This window comes from Zootoca vivipara, chromosome 7 (assembly GCF_965207765.1).
Source record: "Zootoca vivipara chromosome 7, rZooViv2.hap1.1, whole genome shotgun sequence".
In the NCBI taxonomy this organism is placed as follows: domain Eukaryota; kingdom Metazoa; phylum Chordata; class Lepidosauria; order Squamata; family Lacertidae; genus Zootoca; species Zootoca vivipara.
Window position 1 is genome coordinate 35,535,998 of NC_142590.1, and position 26,710 is coordinate 35,562,707.

General features: G+C 42.5%; 1 protein-coding gene across 14 annotated transcripts in view; it reads right to left on the reverse strand.

Annotated features, from left to right (window-relative positions):
* PATJ (PATJ crumbs cell polarity complex component) overlaps window positions 1-26,710 on the reverse strand; it is a 157,958-nt gene that overhangs the window by 63,116 nt on the left and 68,132 nt on the right. For all 14 annotated transcript variants that reach the window (XM_035122724.3, XM_088673962.1, XM_035122728.3 and 11 more), the window contains one exon: window positions 5,210-5,406. In XM_035122724.3, the coding sequence (XP_034978615.3) occupies window positions 5,210-5,406 (197 nt within the window). The remainder of the gene's footprint in view (window positions 1-5,209; window positions 5,407-26,710) is intronic.

Below are 26,710 nucleotides of genomic sequence, written 5' to 3' on the forward strand. Positions count from 1 at the left end.
ACGGCGAGGACATTATTAGCCCAAAAATGGAAAACCCAGGACTTACCGACAATTGGAGACTGGCAGACAAAGATGATTGAATATGCAGAATTAGCGAGACTGACTAGCAGGATTCGAAACCAGAGGGAGACAAGGTTTCTAAGGGATTGGAGTAAATTTGTGGACTATATGGAAATGAACTGTAAAGGTTTAAAGACACTTGCAGGCGTGAAATAAATCCTACGAATTGACCCTAAAGATTAGATACAAAGGAACTGCGAGATAAGAACTGATTAGAAAACCTTTTGAGGGGAGGGAGGGAAGTCAAGCTCGGCGGAGCGTTTTTTTTTTTTTTTTTGGGATGTTTGTATTTTTGAATGTTTGTTTATGTGTTTGTTTGTCTTGTATAATGTTTTAAATGTGTTTATTTTGGAAAATTTAATAAATAATTATTAAAAAAAAAATGGAACCTCCCTGGTAGGTAGGAAATATGGGCGATTCACGGGATTTTTTTCGGGCTGCCAGCGGGAAACGGTTTAAAATATGGGGGTTTCCCGCGAAAAACGGGAGACTTGGCAGCTATGATCTAGAGGGCCACAGATTCTCCCCCCCCCCAATGATTGTTTTTGTTGTCTTTATTTTCCAAGAGTATGCAGCCCACCTATGTTTTAAGTTGATCACATTTCATTAGTGTGACCATTCCAGCCGAAAGACAAGCAGCAGTTCTGCCAGCAAAAAATATTAATATTCAAGCTCAACAGATAAGCCAAATATAATTAACTGGATTTAAAAGCAATATGCTTTATTTTTTTAAAAAAATGGAAGGTTGGTCAAAATAATTTCTCCATTTTTTATTACCCTGTCTAGTTACTTCCTTACAAACAGAACATATTCATGCTCTTTGTCAAAAGAAGTCCTTTTCAAAATGATTTGTACTCAGCATGTTCCTATACGATGGTGATAACTTATCTATTAAAATCCAGCTGATACAGAAATGCACAACAGCAGCTGAAATGTCAGGGAGTTTGGTGTTGAAAGTGGATTACAAATGCTGGATTTCCAAGAATGTAGGGCCAGCGGCACCCCAAGTTTAGTAATCAATCTGAATGATGCGTTTGGGCAATATGATACACCTTTCTGTTATTGCTCACTTTCAGCAGAGGAGATATCATTCTAAAATTGTTCAGGTTCTAAAAACTGAACAAAGAACTAGGTTTCCCTCTGCATTGCAGGGCAAAGCTCCCAAATTGTTCAGATGGAATTCAAAACTATACAATCTCCTGCTGATGAGCGTCCTGATGAGTATCTGAATTGATGCGCCTTTGGGTTCATCAATCAGAATTCCTATTCTCTTATGACTGATTGCTTTGAAAAGCCTAAGGTAGTGTGAGATAATTGATGCCAGTGCAAAATCTTCCTCTTGTCTAGTAGGCTTCATTCAGTGCTGCCATCAGTTTCTGGTTCATTGTGTGAAAATAGATCTAAGCAACCTGGACCTGGGTGTTTGGGTTCATCAAGTAAGCCAAGAATACTAATTAATAATAATAAATGAATCTTCTTTACAGTATGCAACCCTTTGACTAGATCAGGGACAGAGAACCTGCAGGTCCCATCATCCCTAACAATTAACCATGCTGCCTGGGGCAGATGGAGTCCAACAATCTCTAGAGGACCACAGTTGCTCACTGCTGATCTAGATGAAACACTTATTCATTTATAAGCTGAGAGGAATTGGTACCTACCACAGACAATCATTCTCATGTGGAAGCTCTTGACCCTCAGTTTCAGGGGAATATGGTCAGGAGAAGACATTTAAGCCTCCACTTCTATATATCCCAGATGTGTGGGGTATAAATATTATTACTACTACTATTTTGTATGCCTATGTAAAATAGGTCCCAAACTCAGCCTCATATTAATCCCTGCTACAAACTATCTTCTCCTTACCTAACTGATTTACGGCATTTATTTTTTTGCCCCCACTAGCAAAAAATTCATATTGGGGGGATAAGCAATTTTAATATTTGACTCTATTTAGTTAATTTTTAAAGTGCTGGTCAGCCATCTCCTCTGTTCTGGGTATGAAGACAATATTATATCTGTCCAGAGTTTTAAACCTTATAGTGAGAAAATCTCATCCTGTTGAAATATGAAACATCACAGGAATTGAAGGAGATGCCAAATTTGCCTGTCACATTTTCATGAGTGAAACAGACTTTTAATAGTTTTTCATTCCAGCAGAGAGAAAGGCAACAATATTTTACATCAAAACAAATCTACACATTATGTCAGAAGCATGTAATTAGAGGATCCCTAGGCACTGACAAATGTTTAGATTGTTTTCGCATTTCCTCAGGCATCCTTTTTCATTTTGCCAAAGCTGTGAAGTCGCCAAGTAGGAAATACTGCATTAAAAATACAAATTATTACTGTGAGATATAACATTCTTGTATTATCATCTTCTTCAACTATGACTACTATTTACAGTACTTCCTATTCATGGAGTACATGCAAGTGTTCACTGCCTCACATATATTACCCCAGTAAGGTTTACAATGGCCCAGTAAGGTAGGTTAGTATTAGGCTTATGGGCAGATGGGGACTGAAGATGAGAGAAGAATGGTTTGTCTAAGTCCCCCTAGTGAGTTTGTGGCTAAGGTGGGAGAGACCTAACTCAGTGGAAGCAGGCAGGCTTTGTATGCAGAAGGTCCTAAGTGAAACCTTTGCCATTTCCTGTTAAGAGGCTCAAGCAACAAGGCTGGGGAAAACCTGTAGAGACCCAGGAGAGCTAGTAAAAGTCAGAGTCAGAAGGTTGGGGAACCTTTGTCCAGCGGGTCAAATCCTCGGAGGGCACCTGTCGTATGATATTAGGTAGATTCAAGCCCACTGGACAAAACCATGGGGGCATGCTTTTAGTGAATTGAAACAGCAGCAAATGCAGGTCCCATCGCAAAGGAAGTCAGGACAGCACTCCAGGGCATAAGCTCCTAATTGTTTATTAGCAGTGGGAATTGCATTCAGTGCTGTTTAAATTCTGTGCTGACTGCATGTCCCCACTGCCTTTGGCATGGATTGGCTCCACCCAAAAGCAAGACTTGCATTTGGCCCTGAATTTAAACAGTGTCAAATGCAAGCCCCATTGCCAGTAAACACTTGCACCCTCCTAATAATAATACTGCAAGAAGATCAAACCTATCCATTCTTAAGGAAATCAGCCCTGAGTGCTCCCTGGAAGGACAGATCGTGAAGCTGAGGCTCCAATACTTTGGCCACCTCATGAGAAGAGAAGAATCCTTGGAAAAGACCCTGATGTTGGGAAAGATTGAGGGCACTAGGAGAAGGGGACGACAGAGGACAAGATGGTTGGACAGTGTTCTCGAAGCTACGAACATGAGTTTGACCAAACTGCGGGAGGCAGTGCAAGACAGGAGTGCCTGGCGTGCTCTGGTCCATGGGGTCACGAAGAGTCGGACACGACTAAACGACTAAACAACAACAATAATAATAATAATAACAATAATAATAAAAATAATAAATTTATTCCCCACCCATCTGGCTGGGACACCCCAGCCACTCTGGGTGGCCACCAACACACAAACACAATAAAACATCAAACAATTCTTCCCAGGGCCGTCTTAAGCATACCCGGCGCCCTGGTGAGATCCCTCTGGTGCCCCCCCCTTTCCCAGAGTTGACCCCCCCCACTGGCGGTGGCGGCGGGAGCTGCGTGGGGCTCGGCGGTGATGTCTTCGTCGCCTTGCGCTGCCGCCGCGGCACCGCTGGCCGAGCTGCTGGGTGAGGCGCTAGGGCGCCCGACGGCTCGGCGGTGCCCGTGGCCTCGCTCGTGGGGCTCTACTGCGGCGCCGGCAGCAGCGCAGCCAGAGCCGGAGCTGAGCCGGGCGCGCAGCTGGCCGCTAGCCTGGCCGCCTTCTACACGTGCTTCCAGCCGGCCCGAGGCAAAGCTGGAGCCGGAGCGGCACCGGAGCAGTGGCAGCGGCAGCAGCGCCTGGAGATCAGCGCTGGCAAGAAGCCATACAGGCCATGCCGACAGCGCCCCCTGAACACCCAGGCGCCATGGTGCACTGCGCCACCGGGGGTCTACCTAGAGCCGGCTCTGATTCTTCCCTGGTAGTTGTGACCATCCCAAAGAGGGTGTACTGGGTGTCATCTGATGTCACATGAGTGACAAGTAGGTGTGGCTAGCCAAAACAGCCATATGAGCCGAACTGCCTGCCCTGGTGGGCCTAATCTGGTCCACAGGCTGGAGGCTTACCACCCCTGGGGTAGACAATACAGGTGTAGGTGAACAAATAGTCTCACTTGGTATAAGGCACATTCCTATGCTCTTAGCCATGAATTTGTCAGCTCACACTCACAGCCAACAGCTCTTTTAAATTCTTGCAATTAATTTGACCTTTCCTTTGGAATCCTATGTAACAAGGGGGCAGCATAGAATGGGCGCACCTCTCTCTGGCACTGGATGTACAATCAATGAAATCTTATGGCAATCGCTTCCTCTTTGACCAACAGTAAAGGGACCCCGGACCATTAGGTGCAGTCGTGACCGACTCTAGGGTTGCGGCGCTCATCTCGCATTATTGGCTGAGGGAGCCAGCGTACAGCTTCCAGGTCATGTGGCCAGCATGACAAAGCCGCTTCTGGCGAACCAGAGCAGCACACGGAAACGCCGTTTACCTTCCCGCCAGAGCGGTACCTATTTATCTACTTGCACTTTGATGTGCTTTCAAACTGTTAGGTTGGCAGGAGCAGGGACCGAGCAACGGGAGCTCACCCTGTCACAGGGAATCGAACTGCTGACCTTCTGATCGGCTAGCCCTAGGCTCAGTGGTTTAACCCACAGCGCCACCCACGTCCCTTGACCAACAGTAGCCCCCATCTAAATATACCACACATTAGTTTGCTTTCTAAACCTTCAAATCACTGGACCCGTTGAAGTCAAGTTGTAGGCACGATAGCCGCTCCAAATAAAAGATTCTCTTCCAGCAGAATTATTATAAGTGGCTCCACATATGTGAAAATGTTTCATAGGATTCATAGGATTCAGTCTCTTGAGAGACCAAACTTAATAAACTGGGGTGAGTCATAGGATCTGAATCACTTCTTTGAAGTGGGGATGGCGGCTCTGTTGCATTATTAGTTTGCATTCAGCAGCGGGTTCCTTTGATTACTCTTTAACTTTTTAAAAATAATAATAATGATGAAAGTTTACCTCTAAAAGTTCATCTCCAATGTGCAATCTTCCATCTTTCCCTGCAGGGCCATCTGTACTGATGCCCACGACAAAGATGCTCATGCGAGACCTGTCTTTATTGCCAGCCAGGCTGAGTCCAAGTCCATTCTTGTCCTTTTCAAGTTCAATAATGTGCAATTCCCCAGGCAGATCTGCATATCTTTGCCTGATTTTTTCTATTAAAGAAGAGAGACAAACACACAATATACATACTTAGGAAAGTATTTTCAGTGCAACTCATTGGTTTGTTCCATTTGTTTCCTGAGCTTCTAGTTTTACAATTTAGTCACGCAATGCTAAAAAGGTAGCATATTATGGATGAATTCTGCATACTGTCCCTTTATGCACTGCATCAGCCCATGCTGACCCCAATATGCCTCGTATTTTATACCACAGGAGTGCTTTGTTCCACAACATTTTAAGTCCTAGTTTCTTTATAAAAAAAACCAACCCAGTCTGAACTATTGTTTGAAAGTGGCATCCAATAACAGCACAAGGTGAAAGCAATTAATTCATTCAAAGGAAAGAAATGAGATCATAAATATAGAACTGTACATTAAGCCTGCATCGCTGTCAGAGGTACAACTGTTCCACTGGGAGACTAGGTTAGCGGTACTGTACAATGTTAATTCTGAACAGTAAATGTTTCTATAGCAACAGCAGACCAAAGAACAGCTTGACAGAGGAGTAACTATCAAATTAAAGGACAGACATTGCTATCAAACCACAGGACAATGTTTCAATAGTTGAAAACTAATTCTGCATTTACAACCTGAAATTATCACACCATTTATTTTGCATCCATTCGTGCCTAGAGAAAGCGAAATTTGTCCTTAAAAACAATAACAACTTGCCTACTATGAAATAACATGGTATGGAGCAGCTAGTATTTCTATTTTCCCGTGTGTGTGTGTGTGTGTGTGTGTGTGTGTGTGTTTAAATTGGAAGGAGGTGTGAGGGTGTGCGTTTGTGACAGGATACACTGTGGCTCTTCTGATTTGGCAGGCCTGCAGGCAATTGCAAGCCAACTATGTAAATAAATGCATACATAAACAAATGCTTTTATGCAGTAGTTTAGTTTAGATAATCAGATGCTTCTCTCTCTCACACACACACACTGGTTGATTATATTTTAATGACTTTTAAGATTATATGTTGTGGTTTGTTTCATTTGTTTATTTAATCGGTCCCCTCAAGGATACTTTTAAGAACCAAAAGTTGGGATAAATGATTTTATAAATATAAATATAATTATTGCAATTGCTGTATTCTGTAGGCCATTGCATTTATCCCCATACTGCTCGTAAGTGTGTGTTGGGGAAAGAATAACATTGAACATATAGTGGCATGCCTAAGATCATCCAGTGACAGTGGCAAGATTTGAAACGGGACTGCAAATAAAACATTTTAGGTGCAATATACAATATTAACTAGATGGCGATGGTGAACCTTATACAAAATTCAATGTATTTTTTTAAAAAAAAATACATTTAAAAAGCATTTTTAGAATGGTTTTTATATGTGTGTATATTCCACCTCTATTTAGGTTTGCAACCTGTACTTAGCTGTATCAGCTCGGAACAGCTACTAAATGGATGATTAGGTCAATCATATATGATACAAAACTTAAAGAGTAAGCTTATTTTAATGACCAAATGGACATATGCAGGTGTGAAACCCCTGGAAGCATGGGGCAGTTCACCCCCTAATGAGAAAGGCATTTCTTGCTCCTCACTGTTTAGTCTACTGAATGGAAGGAAATTAAGATAAATAGTACACTGTCACGGTGAACGATACCAGATGATGGGCCCCTGGAAAGAAATGGGAAAGAAGAAACCAAATGACTGCACTAATCTGTACTACAAAGAGTGTGGAAGACCTCTCAGGCTGAATCTGGACTGAGACACAAGGATCAGTTGAATCCCTTCCACTTATTTCTTCTTGTCACCTACCTTTCTATACATGCAAAAGTGCTCAGGTTGTCAATTGCTTATAAAGGGCCTTGCCATAGGCTGTGCAGTTGTTGCTCATTTGTTCAGCGGGAACAAGACGTGTCCCTAAAACCAAATGACTTTAGGGCACAGCTAGCTTAATTTTTTCTATTTGCCCAGTATCAGAAAAAAACAAACTGGATGGCATAAATAAATGAGAAGAAAAGATAGTCCCCGGCCTGCTCCTCCCTGTACTCCCTGCTCCTATCCACTCCTCGAGTTTCTTTTAGCCATCCTGCTCTATTTCATAGTCTGAGAGGCAGCAAGCACAGAGCCTGATATTCATACAATGGCATAGGAAAGCAGTGGCGTAGAATGCAGGTATTGCCATTCTAATCTGCAGTGGCAAGAAAGGCAATGCATACGGAATGAGGAAGTGTAAACCAAGGGAAAACTGCAAGTCCACACTCTGCTCACTGAGATAGGACTCGAGCAATCTGAAGGAAAACTGAAAACCACATTCTGGCCATTTCCACACTCACTCACTCAGCCAGCACATATCAACCTGTGTATATCGCAGGAGTATGCAATGTGTAGAAATCTGCACACCAATAAGATTTCATTCTTTTTTTTTCCCCAAAGAAAAAAATTGATTGAGCACTTGTGTGAAGGACTATACCAGGAATCCCCAAACTCGGCCCTCCAGATGTTTTGGGACTACAATTCCCATCATCCCTGACCACTGGTCCTGTTAGCTAGGGATGATGGGAGTTGTAGTCCCAAAACATCTGGAGGGCCGAGTTTGGGGTTGCATAGACTATACAGTGGTACCTCGGGTTAAGAACTTAATTTGTTCTGGAGGTTCATTCTTAACCTGAAACTGTTCTTAACCTGAGGTACCACTTTAGCTAATGGGGCCTCCCACTAATGCTGCGCGGTGGCGGCACAATTTCTGTTCTCATCCTGAAGCAAAGTTCTTAACCCAAGGTACTATTTCTGGGTTAGTGGCAGATACAGCTTGAAGGACAACACTGTCCTCCAAATTACAGGTCAGAGCGCAAGCAAATCCTGGAGTTGTCATGAGCTTAGCCAGGGAGGGGCAGCTGCCCCATCAATAAAAATACATAGTTAACTGAGGATCTGCCCCAACAAAAATCCTGGCTACGCCATGCTTGATGTTAGTTATGCAATCAACATACAAAGATCATCTGGATTTTCCTGCTTGCTTTGTTTAACACTAGGATTGCTTGCTGGTTTTAGATCTTAACATGGATCGCATTATCAGGCAATCATTCTGTACAAATATTTACTGCCTAAACAAATGCATTGCAGACAACTTTCAAATCCCATCATTCTCATTTTTGCTTCCTTTTCCTCTTTTGGTGGTTTTTTTTTTTTACTTTTTAAAAAAGAATTCTGCTTAAGCAATGGAAAGCCAATCAGTACCTGTTTTTGCAAAGAATTCCATTATCTGTATTCATTACCAGATATTTTACACAAGGCAATTGCAATTCTGTTGTTATTACATTGCAGAAAGGATATTGAGTGATTTGTTTTGTTTTGCTTAGAGCTAATAGAGCCATTTAATATCTAGTCAATGATATAGCTTACATGAAACTCAACTGACAAATCGTGCAAAAGAAGTATTTTGTCAGACACTGAAGCATCACTTTCTAAAGCATCACATCTGGGAATAGCAAACATTCTCAAAAGATAAACATGAGCAAAAGGTGTTCTCCTCCCTTCATGCATTGATTCACAGTTTTATTGGCAGGTAATTATGTTTCTGAAGAGCATACATGGAAGAAAAACAAAAGAGGTTACTGTGCTGCTCTTAACATTTTCTGCGTCTATTTGCGTGGTTATTCTACAGTCTGTGCCTTATGTTGCCTTGTTTGACCCTGAAACACGTAATAAAAATATAGATTTCTGGATGTGCCTTAATAGCCCAGAAGCAGAAAACAAGTGAATGCCACACATAACTTTTAAAGCCTTACAATACTTAAATAAATCCAAAAAACCAAGCTTAAGACCATGGAGAGACCTGGTTTGAACAGAGATGTTGGATTCTTATCTCATTATACATGATAAAGCGATCTTCAGCCATCTCACCCTTGCTTTTTCATGCAAGACCATTTGCAGTCGTTTACAGTCGTCAACAGCTATCAGTCAGTCAATCAGCTATCAGTCAACCACCCATTTCCACCACCCTTTTGAGTGATACCTCTCCCCACCCTTTCTCTATATATAAGTGTCTGGGGACTTCTATTTCAGTGTATCTGAAGAAGCGTGCATGCACACGAAAGCTCATACCAAAATAAAAAACTTAGTTGGTCTTTAAGGTGCTGCTGGAAGGAATTTTTTTATTTTGTTTCGACTACGTCAGACCAACACGGCTACCTACCTGTAACTAAATAAATCCTGATTCTGACAAAAAAACTTACATGTTTAGAGATAATGGCAGCAAGACTTTTGTAGCCTGATGAAAAGCTATTGAGTTGATTGGGATTTACTCCGAAAAATACATGTAAAGGATGACTGTGATGTTGACATCCAAGTCACATGATCTTCTCCAAAACAAAAGGTAAAGTTCAGTTCTCTGGTATTTGTTGAACTGCTTTAAAGATAAGGCTTTTGGAGCAGTTGGACAAGTGCAGCATTTTTTTTATATAAAAAAACCCCAAACAGTTGTGTCTTATTAAGATTAGTTAGAATAGCAAGACATTAGACCAAGGTCACCAACCTTTTTGGACTGGTGGTCCCATTTTGAACTCAGATGCAGAGCTGGGGATGCCAGTCACACAATGGCTGCCATGCAGGGGACGTAACACAAAATGGCTACCACAGGGAGTGGGGCATAAGACAACCACCCATGACAACCATACGTTTACCATGGGAAGTCAGCTATGTCCTGCCAGTCCCAATTATGGAGATCATACACACACTGATGCTTTTGCTACCTAATACGTAGCAACAGGGAGCATTCTTCAGTACCAGGAATAATATACAAGGTGGCCACATCACTTTTGTTTCACACAATTACCTAGAAGGTACCTGCATATTTTGCATAACAACTTTCAATCCAGACCTCCCTCCCTCTCTCTCTCTCTCTCTCTCTCTCTCTCTCTCTCTCTCTCTCTCTCTCTCTCTCTATATATATATATATATATATATAAAAGAAAAGAAAGAAAGCTTAGAGTCTTGGGTACCTGCCCACACTGAAAGCCTTCATGGGCTTAAATCAGGCATCCCCAAACTGCGGCCCTCCAGATGTTTCGGCCTACAACTCCCATGATCCCTAGCTAACAGGACCAGTGGTCGGGGAAGATGGGAATTGTAGTCCAAAACATCTGGAGGGCCGAAGTTTGGGGATGCCTGGCTTAAATTCTTTAGACTGTATTATAGTCTCTTTTTTTACAGTTGTGCTCAGCTGGGATCAGGAGTGTGGAAGACACAATTTTAAATCACAAATATGCCTAAAAGCAAGGCAGCTCCAAGAGTTTCCTACTTTTCCTTACTCTATCCAAGCTCCTGAAAAGGTAACAATCACCAAGAATCACCCTTTGTGCTTTTGGATTACGCTACACATTTGCTATGCAGGATGGCATTCTTGACTACTATTGAAGACTGAAAGAAGATAGATGGCATCTTGTCATTGTAGCTGGAGCTCTAGTTATCCATGTGATACCGCTCTCCCCCTCCCCAAATCTCATAAAATCTCATTAGATCACCCTAATTTGCATTAGAGGGAAATGAATGAATCCTACTTGACCATAATAAAATTCTCTAATATCAATGGGCTGGAGGTAAGGTAAGGTAAGGTAATATATATTAATTTATGAAATGTTCTGCCCTATGTTAATGAGCATAAGTGGGCTAACATGTCTGCCTCAATAACTAGCCCTCCATGCAGAGAGACAAGGGGGCATGGAATCACAGCACTGCTATTTCACATTCTTCATTCAGTATTTATCCAGCTTCAACGTGTGCCTTGCATACACAATTACAGGACCAATCTTGTGTATCAAATGATTCATACCTTTCTTAGTTTCACTTCTTCGAAATGAGCAGCCCCTTGAAAGCTAATCACAGGGCTGTGAAGCTAGTGCATCTAATTCTCTGATTATAGGTTACAAGTCCCTAAATGGAGCATATTAAAAAGATGCAATTCAACAAATTGGGGTTTAGAATTTCCTTAGCGCTGAAACAATGAGAAACATCTTTCCTAATATCTCCCAGAATCTTATCTTAGGATAACACAAAATTTGAATTAAAAAATCTTGAGAACTATCAAAAGAAGTACAGTAACTAACCAAAGAAAAGGCAATTTATGTTGCTCTCCTCCCACTCACTGAATACACACCACGAGATTTCTGCACCTCAATTAAAAAAGGACAGATGGACCCCTGTGACTTGAACATACAAGTAGCGAACAAGAAGTTAAAACAGAACCTATAATGGAACCACTTGTCCTCCCACAAAGGCTCACGAGTTGTTCCCAAATATAAAATCAGCAAATGCTTGGAAGCTACTAAAAAACAACATATATCCAGGATACTTTTGCCTAGTAGCTAGTGGTGAAGCTGCATGCTTTGGCACTGGGGGCAGAGAGCAGGCGAGGGCGTGGCTGGCGTGCGCCCTGGGGGCACGGCGGCCGCGGGGGCATGGCACCTGGCACGGTGGGAGGGTGTGCGGCCTATGTCCAGGGCGGTGGCTGCGATGGTACCCCCCTCCCCGATGGTGCCAGGGGCGGTGCACTCCCCCGCCCACCCCCGTTCCTCTGCCTGTAGCGAGTAGCTTGATGAAACGTTCTTGAGAAGCTGACAAGAGTTTGATTCTCACTTCTCTGAGCTTTGCAGGATTGCAGTGTAACCCAATGTATTTCCCTTAGCAGGAAAGCTAGAAGCTGCAGGGCGGGGAGGTGGGAAAGGTCACAGAATCATAGAATTGTAGAATTGGAAGGGACCACAAGGATCAGTTAGTGACCCAGCGGTCAGCAAACTTTTTCAGCAGGGGGCCGGTTCACTGTCCCTGAGACCTTGCGGGAGGCCGGACTATATTTTGAGGGGAGGAAATGAACGAATTCCTATGCCCCACAAATAACCCAGAGATGCATTTTAAATAAAAGGACACATTCTACTCATGTAAAAACACGCTGATTCCCGGACCGGCCACGGGCAGGATTTAGAAGGTGATTGGGCTGGATCCGGCATCCGGGCCTTAGTTTGCCTACCCATGATGCTAGTCCAACCCCCTGCGATGCAGGAATCTTTTGTCCAACTTGGGCTCGAATCCATGACCCTGAAATTAAAACATTATGCTTTCTTCACTGTTCTTATCAGGGACACAAACCAGAGAGTGTTTGGTGGCTCTGTATTTCACGAAAGACCTGTCTGTTTAATGGGGTTGTGAACACCATCTCATCTCCTTCCAAACAGTCTTGCCTTTCTTGCCTCTTTGATGCCACCTGGTCAAATGCCAGTGGGCCTTTGCTGCTCTTGCAAACAGGTCAGCTGCCTGGCACCAGACTTCTATGACCTCCGAGGACAAAATTCAGAACCCAGGAATAATGTATCCTCTGGATGCCATTGCAAGCTTCGAAAGACCTAAGCCAGGCAGGCTTGAAGGCAGTCACCATTTGTGAATTGGAAGGTGACAGAAAATACAAGAGGCAGCATGCTCATCATCGCGACTACCCGCTTCCCCCACATGTTTCCTTTCTTCGTTTGGAAGTCCTAAGGAGGGCTGCTATCTCATACATATTCAGCTGTTCAGTTGGCTGCTTGTGAGCATCAACACAATTGCCACAAAGCAAGAATGTTCTGGGTGCTGTGTTTTAAGAATGGCAAAATGAACTGGTCAATGATGATGATCAGCAGAATGGAAAGCAAATCCTATGAGTCAGGATTGAAGGAGCTGTGTATGTTTAGCCTGGAGCAAAGAAGACTGAAGGGTGGGATCACAATCATGACAGTATTCTTCAAATATCCCAGGGAGTGTCACACAGTTGTAGCCAACTAAGTTCCTTTCAAGAGCAGACTCACTGAAATGCATAGACCTAAGTTAGTCCTGCCTAATAACTTCAATGGTCTAGTCCAGGCATAGGCAACCTTGGCTCTCCAGATGTTTTGGGACTCCCATGATCCCTAGCTTACAGGCCCAGTGGTCAGGGATCATGGGAGTTGTAGTCCCAAAACATCTGGAGAGCCAAGGTTACCTATGCCTGGTCTAGTCCAAGTAGAAATAACCATGGGTACAACCCACATTCTCTACTGTCCTAGAGGGCAGGATTAGATCTAATGAGCTTAAGTTAAGTTATTTAGGCATTTACCTACTCAGTTAACCACAACGCCTGGGTGGTACGGGCAACCTTCTTGACTATAAGAGCAGTTCAACAATCTAACTATTACCTTTCTGAAGACTAGACAACCAGTTCTTGAGGATGGTCTGTCTAGATTTCCTGCATGAAGGAGGAGTTGCACCTACACTTGGGCAAAAAAGAAAAAATGAAGAAGAAGAAGAAGAAGAAGAAGAAGAAGAAGAAGAAGAAGAAGAAGAAGAAGAAGAAGAAGAAGAAGAAGAAGAAGAAGAAGAAAGGCACAAATACAGGATGGGTGACAGCTGGCTTGAGAGCGGTACATGTGAAAAGGATCTAGGAGTCTTGGTAGACCACAAACTTGACATGAGTCAACAGTGTGATGCAGCAGCTAAAAAAGCCAATGCAATTCTGGGCTGCATCAATAGGAGTATAGCATCTAGATCAAGGGAAGTAATAGTACCACTGTATTCTGCTCTGGTCAGACCTCACCTGGAGTACTGTGTCCAGTTCTGGGCACCACAGTTCAAGAAGGATATTGACCAGCTGGAACGTGTCCAGAGGAGGGCAACCAAAATGGTCAAAGGCCTGGAAATGAGTCCTGATGAGGAACGGCTTAGGGAGCTGGGAATGTTTAGCCTGGAGAAGAGAAGTTTAAGGGGTGATATGATAGCCATGTTCAAATATATTAAAGGATGTCATATAGAGGAGGGAGAAAAGTTGTTTCCAGCTGCTCCAGAGAAGCAGACACGGAGCAATGGATTCAAACTACAAGAAAGAAGATTCCACCTAAACATTAGGAAGAACCTCCTGACAGTAAGAGCTGTTCGACAGTGGGATTTGCTGCCAAGGAGTGTGGTGGAGTCTCCTTCTTTGGAGGTCTTTAAGCAGAGGCTTGTCAGCCATCTGTCAGGAATGCTTTGATGGTGTTTCCTGCTTGGCAGGGGGTTGGACTGGATGGCCCTTGTGGTCTCTTCCAACTCTATGATTCTACCCTTTGATCCCATCTCCTCTGGGCATTTAGTTATTCATGCAGAATAACAACTGTTGAGTTTAGAGAGCTTCCACACCATTGAAAAATAAGGGAATTGGGAAAAGAGCTGCCTACATGTTTCTTATCCACTTCCTCACTGTTGATAAAGGAACAGATGCTTTAGGTAGATTAGGAAAGAAACAGAGCAGGCTGATTGATGATCACCATCCTGACATCACTGATTAAATATATAAATGATGAAGACATCCCCCCCTTCCTGATAAAATCCTGCATTAATGACATAAGCAGCTGGATAAGCAGTTCCAAGGGCAGAATTGAGCTGAGAGCAGGAGTATTTTGAACAAAAAGACACACATACACGGTTGCCCCAAAAGTTCAAATACATTCTTAACAGATAGAAATGCAAAATCCTCCCAAATTAAATGGTGAGAGCCCATATATGATTCCTACAATTCACATCACTTTGTAGAGACAGAGGCATTAAGCTATTTAATTCACCAATGAGAAGTTTAAAGCGAAAAAGAGATTCCGAATTGCACAGAAATCTTCAACACGTAAGATTACATATTCAGAGCACAAGGACCATCCAAAACAATTGCATACTGAATTAAATTGATGTTGTGAGCTGTCTTGGGGGGACTAAGGAGATGCCAAGAGATAGGATGAAAATAAAATGAAGGGTTCTCTGTAAGTCAGCAGTAATTTAAAGATCATTCAAATTACTAATTGACATAACAGACTATTTTATCCTATGTAGTTTAGATTTTGATCAATCAATAAGGGCCCAATTTTACCAATGTTATGTCTATATTTCTGTGAGACCAGAAAGGGTTTGGTCATTGCTTTGTGTCATAGAAATGGCCCCTGGGAAAATATCTATGAACACTTCACTAGGAGTAAACATTTCTGACCATGTAAAAAAGCAACAACAGGGCAGACATAAGCATCTGCCAAGCAGTATAACTTCTAATGATCCGTGTCTGTCATCCTTGAGAAATCTCAGTGCGTTCTGGCATAATCACTCAATAAGCCCTATGTAGGTCAAGGTGTCCTCAGTGCCAAGGTACCACAATATTATTGTTACCAGAATTACTTTTTAATGAATGAAACTTCATCACAAATAACTGGACACATCCCTTACTATTGCATAGGACTACATGTTCTGCAAAGTCCCATTTGCTGAGAATTGCCCCATGTCCTATGAGAACTTAAGCAAATGAAAACGAGTGCAGTGCAGTGCTCCTCATGCTACAGAACTCTTTGTTTTGTCCAGAGAACACCAAGCAGTCAGTATCCTCTCTATACAAAAAGTCTGAGATGGTCCAAGACAGCCATGGTCCAAAGCCATGGCAATACTACACAATAGTGGAAAGTATAGATTTTGTCATAATTTTTCTCTTTCTCCACAGAGCATCAGCAAGCACGTTTGGCAACAATGGTGATGCATTTACAGTGGTACCTTGATTTACGAACTTAATCCATTCCGGAAGTCCGCTCTTAAACCAAAGCGTTCTTAAACCAATACGTGCTTTCCCATAGCAGCAGGGGGACTTAATTTACAAATGGAACACACCCAACAGGAAGCGAAACATGTTCTGCTTTCCAAGGCGAAGTTCACAAACCAAAACACCTACTTGCGAATTTGCAGCGTTCTTAATCCAAGTTGTTCATAAACTAAGCTGTTCTTAAACCAAGGTACCACTGTATTACAGTCGTACCTTGGGTTACGACCACCTCGGTTTGCGAACAGTTCGGGTTACGAACTGCGCAAACCCGGAAGTGTTTTCGGCGCGCGCACGATCACGCATGCGCAAAAAGGCGGCGCCCATCGCGTTCGGGTTACGAACTATTCGGGTTACGAACTGCGATCCGGAACGGATCGCGTTCGTAACCCGAGGTATTACTGTAGTATTTTAAACTATTTCAGGCTACCTTTAAGGGCAGAAAATAAGTTGCAATATTAGCTAGGACATTGCTCTGATTCAGCAGTGCTCTCACAATCTAGTATCAGATTGTCTTTCTGCACTGAAATCACTCTTTAATTCTGCTGTAATGCAGCTAAACCCATCACGTTGAAAAACATAAACATGACACTTCCCAAAAAACTGAGCTGTACAAATTTGCAACATGACCTTTGATATTGCATAGGTTACATCAGGAACTGATCCCCTGTGCAGCTCCATCATTACTTCTAATTGTTTTCAGAAAAGATGCGCCCAAAAATACTTGATGTATGGCTTTTGACTAAAAGCACACAAAAAAACCCTGTGGAACCAATTTTAATAGCAGAACATGCCATGTGTTTAACGCAATTTTGCTTCTCATTTGTGAAATGATGGCTCAGGGTAGCCTACACATACCTGCCAACATCTGAAGCACCAAAAGAGATACAAATCCCTCAATAATATTGAAAGGAAAGCTATTAACAGCCCAGCAGCACATTTTCATTTTATGCTTTCCCAAATGAATGCTAAAGCAAAAACGTCAATACATCATGCTGCTGCTGTTTAAGGTTAAAAAGAACCATCTCTTTTAATAGCCAAGGCCACAGTGTATCATTTCATGCTCCACCATCAAAATTCTGGATTCCTTCAAGGAGGAGGAATTTTAAAAATGTGAAGGAAGAAGACAGATGAGCAAGCAGAAAAAGTTGTCCCAAGGCAAACCAAGGTATGGCTTTAAGGCACACAAATCCACACAAAATGCTGCTGGGAGTTTTGCTTAACAGGTTTTGTTTAATCAGTAAAATGTTCAGCTGTAACAGTCCAAAAGCCAATCTCAGCTAATAAAATTAAGATGAATGACATAAAAAGCAGAAAACATGCCAAATTCCAGGCAGCATGGGAAGTTTCTCCTCAGCCCTCATGAAGGGCAACCAGCAGTGGAGGAAAGTTCCCAGTGGGACTTAGTAAGGGGAAGCCAGGGAGGCCAATGTGGAGCCAGAGTCAATGATAATTGCAGAGCTAGAGCCAATAACAGGTAGAGCTAAGAAAATCTAGTTTCCCTTCCTGCAGAGTTCTACAATGGTAACAACTGATATTAAGGAAGTTGACAGTCAGTGCTGCCCACGTAGAGTGGACATAAATCAGGCAGGTTAGGGCAGAATAAGTTGGTGGAGCAGTACCCCACTGGCCCTAATGAACCAGCATCCACAATAAATATAAGGGAAAAACCTGCCTCCCTCTAATCCAATTGCCACTTCTCAAGGTAGGAGCCAACCTACAGGCCATGTACCCAGCCTATCTGAATTCTTGTGAGATTTAAACCTAATTCTTGTTTTTATGAGATTCTGGATGATGTTGTGTTCTAAAGATCCATGGGTTCCTTGTCCTTCCTCTACAGGGGCAAAGGGACCATCTATTGTACAAATCCTCATCTAGCTATTTTAAGTAAGCTTTAAACCAATTAAAGCTCGGGCGGCAATATTCTTTATTAATTCGGATTTCGTGTTTGTCACATCCCTTTAGCTCTGGGAAGGCCACATCTTTTAGTCTAATGCATATCAGAACAATTTTGACTTGAGATGTTTTTAAATAAGTTTTCTTTTATTTAAACCACAAAAAACCATGCAGCTGAGAATTAGAATTCATTATTAACTTATTTGCATATTGAAAATTCTACTTCTGATCACTGTCTTGACTCAAGTGACAACATGCAGGCAGAAATAACATAGCTTATTAAATTATGTGAACATAATACGATGGGAGCAATGATCAGTTTTGGCATAAAAGTTTTTCAGCTGTCAGATAAAAGCCATTTCAGTCACTAATTATAAATGGAAGAGTTGAAATCATTGTGCTACATCACTGGGAAAAAAGCAATGTTTTGAGGCACACTTGAAAGATCTCCCTCTAATATTAGCATAACTCTCCCTATAACATATGTCATCTTTCCAGAACTATACATAAGAAGATGTTGGACAGCATAACATAATATTCTGCTTGTTCTAAACAACAGCACTAGAGCAGATTTGGGAAGGGAAAAACAGTCAAACATAAAACATACACAATCAAAAACTACACCACCTTATTCATTGTACCAGATCTAAAAATTAAAACTAAATGCCAGCACTCTTGTTGTAGAATCTATTATTTGATGACACTAAGCCCCCCAAAGCCCAGTAACAAACACTGTAAGGATCAGGTGCATTCACATTCAAACCTTTTCACTTCAGAGAAAACGTGAAACATACATTTTATTTGTCCCTTATTGCACAGATGAATAGGTGGAACATGTCTTAATGGTTTATTAAGGAGGAATCTTAAGAAAGTTTTAGCTCTGGGCAGATTATAATTTTTGTTTTGCCTGCAGTTGTGATAAAGAAATCGAACAAGAAGTGCATTGTGTCTAATATTTTGAAGAATTCCCTGTTCCCCTGACAAAATTTTTTACAGAGTTCCAAAAAGTTCACAAAAGGACGAAAGGCTAAAAGAGTAATTCCCTCAGAAAAGTAGACCTGCTACTTAGCTTTAAAAATAAGTTCTTAGAAAGGGGGTCAGTGCGTGCCCATGGGAACTGGTAAGGCAGAAGGCAGGAAGAGCAACAGTCGATGCAGCCACAGCTAGAGACAGGCAAAGCCCAGACTAGTTGTAAGCAGAGAGATTGGCAGGTGGGGGTGGCTGAGGATGGCGAAGCAGTTCTCCACTGGCCCCACTGGAACAGCCTCCACTGAGGGGAGGTGCATATGAACACCTCTAGAGGAACAAACCCAAGAAAGGTACTTAGCACACTAGTTTGCATGGTCCTACTGTAATACTTTTTGGATTCTAGCTCATTCTGCTCAATGCTATTTTTTTTCTTCCCCCCAAGGCATATCTGCAATGCTATAGACCAGGCATGTCAAACCTGCGGCCCTCCATATGTTTTGGCCTACAACTCCCATGATCCCTAGCTAGCAGGACCAGTGGTTGGGGAAGATGGGAATTGTAGTCCAAAACATCTGGAGGGCCGCAGGTTTGACATGCCTGCTATAGACATTGAACTGAGTGCATAGGACAGCCCTGTATAGACATGCGTAGGACAGCCCTGTAAGGACGTCTAGCCCTGAATATGAAACTATTTCAATCAGCTTGACTGCAGACAGTAACCTGTATTTCAAGCAGAGAACAATCACTAATTGTTTGCCTGGGTCAGAACAATAAACTCCTAGGTAAAGTGAAATGTTTGAACTACCAAAACATCGCAGTACTTGTACTATTTCTCCCTTGAAATGAATTTTGGGGTCTATGTACAGTATCTATTGGAAATTGACTGCACAGAGCTTATTCTGGGAAATGTGCTTACACTTCTCATACTTACAGTCCGCAAAACAGATTACTGTAATAATTGCAGGAGTTCCAGTGACCATATGCATGGCTGCATATGGCTTTGCAGTCTCCACGATCAGATTCTTATTGCAAGCATCCTGGGGACCAAGAGGAACTTCCTTTTCTGCAGATGCTCCCAGTTGCATGCCACTATGCTCAACCAACAAATACAGGCACCTGCCATACAGACATGGTCCTCTTCCACTGCAATGCTATAGGAATTATTAGCGCTGCTTAAAGCAGGGTTAGGGAACTGGCAGTTTATCAGATGTTCTTGGACTACTACATCTCTGACTGTTGGCCAAGAAAAAAAAGAGAGAAAGCAATGCAACAGCCACCCATCTACTCACTGCTGGTGATACAAGATACGGAATTGTTAAAGAAACCTGGGTTCCCAATTGCATTCTTTGTGCTCACAGTTGGGGCAGCCTTTGCTATCAACTGGCCTCTATGCTTTTCTCCTAGCCGATCGGAAGAGAGCTGGAAGAGAGAGAGGCACCCAGGTTGCAGGAATGGCTGATACACATTGGGACTGGTGGGGCAGAAGACAGAGAGCCCCAAAAGCAGGCAGAGCCAACTAATTCTTAGTTTTGTCCCCATCTTCCGCCTCCTGCTCCCTGCTGAGTTCTACAAGGGGCAGCAGTGTGAGCAAGAGAAGGATGCTGAAAGGCAGTGCCACCTTCTGGACTTAGCTGAAGTGAGGAGAGAGGCAGGTGGAGGCTGGCTGAGAGAAGGCTGAGGTTGGTGGGACATTGCCCCATTTGCCCTAAGAGACCAGCCTCCTTTGCCCAAGTGGACCATGGGAGGGAACTTCACTCCTCCAGTCAATCCGGTAAAGAGGAAATGGGGCAGCTGTTGTTTCCCCAGGCACCCATCCCTACTTCTTCTAAAACATGGTGTAACATGTACTGAGTAAAGCAGCAGTCCAGAATTTCTCTGGACCCAGGGTTAACAACCCTGGTCACAGGGTTTTTGTGCTGCTGCTGTTGTTTTTTGTCATCTTTATTTGTTAACATTAACAAATATTTTATTTGTCAACAGGTGTGATCCTTAAATGCATGGAATTTGCAGGTGATGCCTCCTTAAGGTTGTGGATATGGATCATCCCATCACACCACTGGCAACAGTGTTATGTCCCAGTTGTGTTGGGCACGGGTGAGGGATCCCTGCTGGAATCACATGAGCTTTTCACAGCTGTGCCGATTTCCCAACACGACTCAGCAACCTGGGCTGAGCCAACCATTCTGTGGGGCTGTCAGAAATGGGACGCTGAGCTTATGCCATGCCATTTGCCTCTGTGAAGCTATATCCCATAAAAGATGAGGCCATTGTTGAACCCAGCTTGTGGTGTCTAGCATAGGGGTCTTCACTAACCCCATCTATAAACCTGCCCCTGAACAACAGCAACAGCAGCAGCTTCAGAGGAAATATAAAAGCATGAACAGAGAGATAATGTGCAAATTTATGCAATTACTGTACAGACAATATTCTGCAACTGGTTTGCAGAACACAGTAAGGTGCTGGCAGGTATTAAGTTTCCCTGCCTTGAGCAGATTATATACTGTTCACATTTCCAAAAGTTCCAGATTCAAAAACAGACATGCAGCAAAAATTTTGTAATATAATTTTCATGGCTGTGCTGATTGGCTAGATCAGATGTTTCTTACTCCCTCTGCAGTGCCATAGTGTTATTTGTAACAGGTACTGCTAAAAAGATGCTGTTTGGGGCAATGAATTCAGCTTACGTTTGAAAGCAGCCTCTGGAATGCATTAGTGGGATATAATAATTTATTCCTGATCAGGCAAATGCCCACACAACCCCCCCTCTCTCCTCACCACCTGTTATGTCATCTCTCTAATTGCAAGTCACTGCAGTGATGCTAAGTGTTCCTCAGTGATAGAGTGCTGCTTCCCTAAGAGATTCCTCCTTTGTAGCTACCCAAAGCTACCTCTTTGTATACAGAATAAAGAGCTTCAAGTTCCACATATGCAGTGTTTGGCAAAGGAATGGTTGAAGCAAAAAGAGAGGTGCCAAAAATACCAAACTATTGCTGTCATGTCTTTTATAGTTACATATTTAGACCTGAGTCTTTTGTGTATGTGTGTATTTTACACACACACACACACACACACTCGTGGGAGTTCATACAAAATGTTTGAAACCTACTCACTATATATGTGGCTAGGGAGAGTATATCACACCTCCCAACAAGTAAGAAATAATGTTATAGTATAGCTACACTTTTTGGAAATAGCCTGTTTGTTTACTTGCATGCTGCTGCCCTTACACAATGAAAATGCTGAATGCTGGTTATTTCAACAGCAGCTTTTAAAATTGTATTCTAAACAAAGGACCACCACCTGCACTCACATTTTAAAAATGCAATTTGGTTACAAATAAGGAAGTTTGATCATTATAAGCAACTGTGAAAGATTTATGATGCTCTCAGTTTTACAGGTTGATTCAAATGGATTGCATCAATGGTTTCAAACTTAAAACTTAGCCAAATGCATTTTTTAAAAACAACAACACCAGAATTCATCTAGCCATCAATCCTTGCTACATGCAAGTAACTAAAAAAAGAATAGATAAAATGCTGCTATTCTCATTTACTAATTCCCACTCATTATTAAATGCGAGCTGCTGAAAATAATACAATATACATAGATACTTTGCTACGTACCTGGGAAACCCCCTTGTACCATTGCTGTATCGCTATGTGTACTTCAAGGTATCTGCATTCCTGACAAACATTCAGATGCTGAGAGCAGCTCAAATCCTCTTCACACACATAGACAGAAAGAGACTCGGAGCTCGTCTTTCTTCTGACGACCTTGGGCCTGACAGAGAGATTTCCCTCGCCTTAAGGGCAAGCTGTCAGTCCTCTTTCTATTGTGAGATGTGGTCAATTATACTTATTTTCAGGCTTGCCCACAAGCAAAATAGTTATTACGCCTGTCAGCAAAACTGCCGGCACAACTATGCAGCAGGGGAAAGAAAATCCCTGGCTTCCCACATCTGACCCACTGACGCTCTGCTACTGCTACTGCTAGTGCTGCTGCTGCTGCTGCTGCTGTGATGTTGCACTGCTGGAGATCACTAATATTCCAATGGCATCCCTGTCCCAAAACACAAGTCAATTTAAACACAGTGCTGCCCCTTTTCTCCTCGGCTAGCTATACAGCTGATGTGATTCTAAATGACCCGCTCTTAATTACGGCAAAATGGTTTATAACATCCAGTCACATGCATTTAGAGATGCATGTTTCAAGTTCCAATCATCAATGAACGCCTGTCAGAGTTTCATAAGTATTACCTTTCGGTTTTCGCATTAAATGGGAGATGCAGCAGAGGATCATGTCTGCAACCCAGAAACAAACTATCTGCTCTCTTGACATTGATTCAGTCCAAATTCTTATCATTGCCCTGAGGATTATAAGGCATTCAATTCCCTGTCAGTAGAATGCAGGCAAAGTGAGACATTTAAATAAATTTAAAAATACTGCTTTTTCATAGCAGTTAAATTTAATCACAAGCCTGCATAACAGTCATTCAACACTGAGGTTTCCTATATATTATTTGCTCTAAATGCAGGGGGAGGGACAGTGTTTGCATCTGAATAATGTTTTCTAGGATTCCCTGCCCCCTTCCATCCCAAAATACATGGGCATGTGTACATTCATTGACATACCATCTGCTCAGTGTATTAACAGGGAAAGAGCCAAAATGTTGTTATTGGTTACCACTCTCCAAATAGTTTTAGGGGACGACATTTTAAGTGTTCCAACACTGCCTCAGTAGCTGTAAAAATCTGTGCACTGGTACTTTAGTCATGCAACACTACAGAGAACGTAGCAGGGCATGCTTGATGAAATCTTACATTATTGGACAGGAATACATAACTGTATTCCACCGCCCTTTCAGGAAGGTATGATGAGAAAGGTCATTGAAAGAAAGAATAGGAACGACATCAACAAAAAATTACTTACAAAAATCCATTGTATGAAGATAAATGCACAGCATCAAAATTAAAACCCAAGCTCCTTGCTTACAACCCTGCTTTTGTGTCACTATTGAGAGAATGAAACATTTTGTAGTACGTTAAGAAAATCCAATAACTGAACAAAAATTAAATATCGAAAGTCTGTATTTTTCAGAAAGGTTTCTAAAGTTATTTTGCCTTTTCCACATCAGGTTCAGCACTGTTTGCTGGTGGCTGCAGTGACATCTATTGGAGAGGTAGTGTTTGACTACAGACTCCTGTTCACCTTAGGATAGCTATATATACTGCTATCTTTTCCATCGATCAAATTATTTCCCCCCTTCCCCTTTTGAGTCCTACTAGTCCAAAGAAAGGAAGAAATGAAGATACACTCTTCAATAACATTACCACACAGTCAATGCAAGTCAAGTGTCTGTGAACTAATACATGGTCAGATTGGTCAAATTCATATAAACATATAGCAAAATATACATACTATTGTATTGTGTCATGTACAGAAGAACATGGTTTTATAGATTTCTTCTGCAAAACAACACATATCTAAGAATGGGCTTATTATTAGGCCACCTGAGGTGGTTGAAACAACATGCAGATGGGAATTCATCCAAAACTGAATCTGCTGTGGGTTCAGAGCCTAGCATAGGGATTCAACCTGTGTACCACTAGCAAAATGGAAACTAGCGTGACCAGAAAAGAAGCCTTATAACAAGCTGAAGTCACATGGTACTCCTTGACCCTCTAAAACAGGCATGGCCAAACTTGGCCCTCCAGATGTTTTGGGACTACAATCCCCATAATCCCTGACCACTGGTCCTGTTAGCTAGGGATGATGGGAGTTGTAGTCCCAAAACATCTGGAGGGCCAAGTTTGGCCATGCCTGCTCTAAAAGAAGGACCATGTGCCCCTCCTCCAACTCCAATCAAAACCAGCAGCATGACCAAAGGTCAGAGATGATGGGAACTGCAGTCCGATAAGAAAAGCCCATCTAGACCAGTATACTTGTTCTCACAGTGGCCAGCCAGGGAAATCTGCGAACAGGACCTGTGTGCTCTCCACTTGTGATACTCAGTGACAGGTATTCAAAGGCATACTCCAACATTGGAGGTAGAACAAACCCTTCATGGCTAGTAACCATTGATAGGCTTGTCTGCCAGGAATTTGTCTAATCCTCTTTTGAAGTCATTGGAGTTGGTGATCATCGCTTGCTTCCTCAGAAAGTCAGAAAGGAATCTACCATGCATCTTCTGCTGTGAAGACCGAAGCATGTAAGTCTGTCAATGTCAAACTTCTTTTCCTCCTCTAGCATACTTTTGACATCCTTGTCAGTCAACAGTTCAGCTGCCTCCCCACATGGGCTCATTAACAATATATGCAATGAATTTGTTACAAGTTTCTTTATATTTTTAGCAATGTGTTCTTTGATTATTACTACATGTAGCAAACATTTTCTGTGCGTCCAATTGATGCACAACCGTGGACGTGTGGGTCGTTTTGGACCCAGAAGAGGGCAGAACGTGATGTGGAATGTGGCAGGATTATATGTGCTCTGCCGACACGCACGGGAGCTAGGAACAGAATCCCCATGCAAAATAGTCACCACCTGTATTTTCCAGATTTGGGGCAGGATGCGGAATCAGTCAATATGATGTCCCAATAGGACATTGAGCCCAAACTTTGCATTTTAGAAATTTACTGACAAACTCATTTAAAAAGCAAGCAAAATATAATAATAATTTATTATTTATACCCCGCCCATCTGGCTGGGTTTCCCCAGCCACTCTGGGTGGCTTCCAAGGGAAAAAAATTGAGTAAACAATAAAAGCCTCCCTAAACAGGACTGCTTTCAGATGTCTTCTAAAAATCTGGTAGCTGTTTTTCTCTTTGACATATGATGGGAGGGCATTCCACAGGGCGGGCGCCACTACCGAGAAGGCCCTCTGCCTGGTTCCCTGCAACTTGGCTTCTCTCAATGAGGGAACCACCATAAGGCCCTCGGTACTGGACCTCACTGTCCGGGCAGAATGATGGGGGGTGGAGACGCTCCTTCAGGTATACTGGACCGAGGCCATTTAGGGCTTTAAAGGTCAGCACCAACACTTTGAATTGTGCTCAGAAACGTAAAAAACAACAGCAGGAGCATTTTTTCCTGAATTCAATATATTTTGAACTTAAGTTAGGCAAGGGGCTTGTTGGAAGCAGAGCCACACACACTTTCTGCAAATACTCCACAGCAGGCACTGTAACTCTGCAACGGTTTGACTTTAACCCCAAAGGTGCCCTCCTCCATTGTCTCCTGAGGTAGATGGATGCTAACAACAACTCTGAAATTGCATGTTACAGGTAGGTAGCCGTGTTGGTCTGACGTAGTCGAAACAAAAAAATAAAACCAATTCCTTCCAGTAGCACCTTAGAGACCAACTAAGTCTGTCATTGGTATGAGCTTTCGTGTGCATGCACACTTCTTCAGATACACTGAAACAGAAGTCACCAGACCCTTTGACTTTACATATGGGTCTGGTGACTTCTGTTTCAGTGTATCTGAAGAAGTGTGCATGCACACGAAAGCTCATACCTATGACAAACTTAGTTGGTCTCTAAGGTTTTTGTTCTGAAATTGCAGGTGGCTCAGATCAACCTGCCCTGCCCCACACAGCAGCTGCTGGAGCTTTTGAGTGAATGCAGGGAAATGGCCAATACAGAGTTTGCTACAACACATACCTAAGCCACCCACCATCACTCCTTCCAATCCTACAATTCTCTTCCCACCCCAAATGCAAAATGATTAAGTAAAAACAGACATTTGTTATAGCAAGAGACATACTAGGTCCACTGTTGCTTGCTTGCTTGCTCTTCCACTCTAGTTAAGTCACAAAACAAATAAAGAAAAAAGTAGGAACCACTCCCTGTTGTTTCTCTGGTTACCAGAACA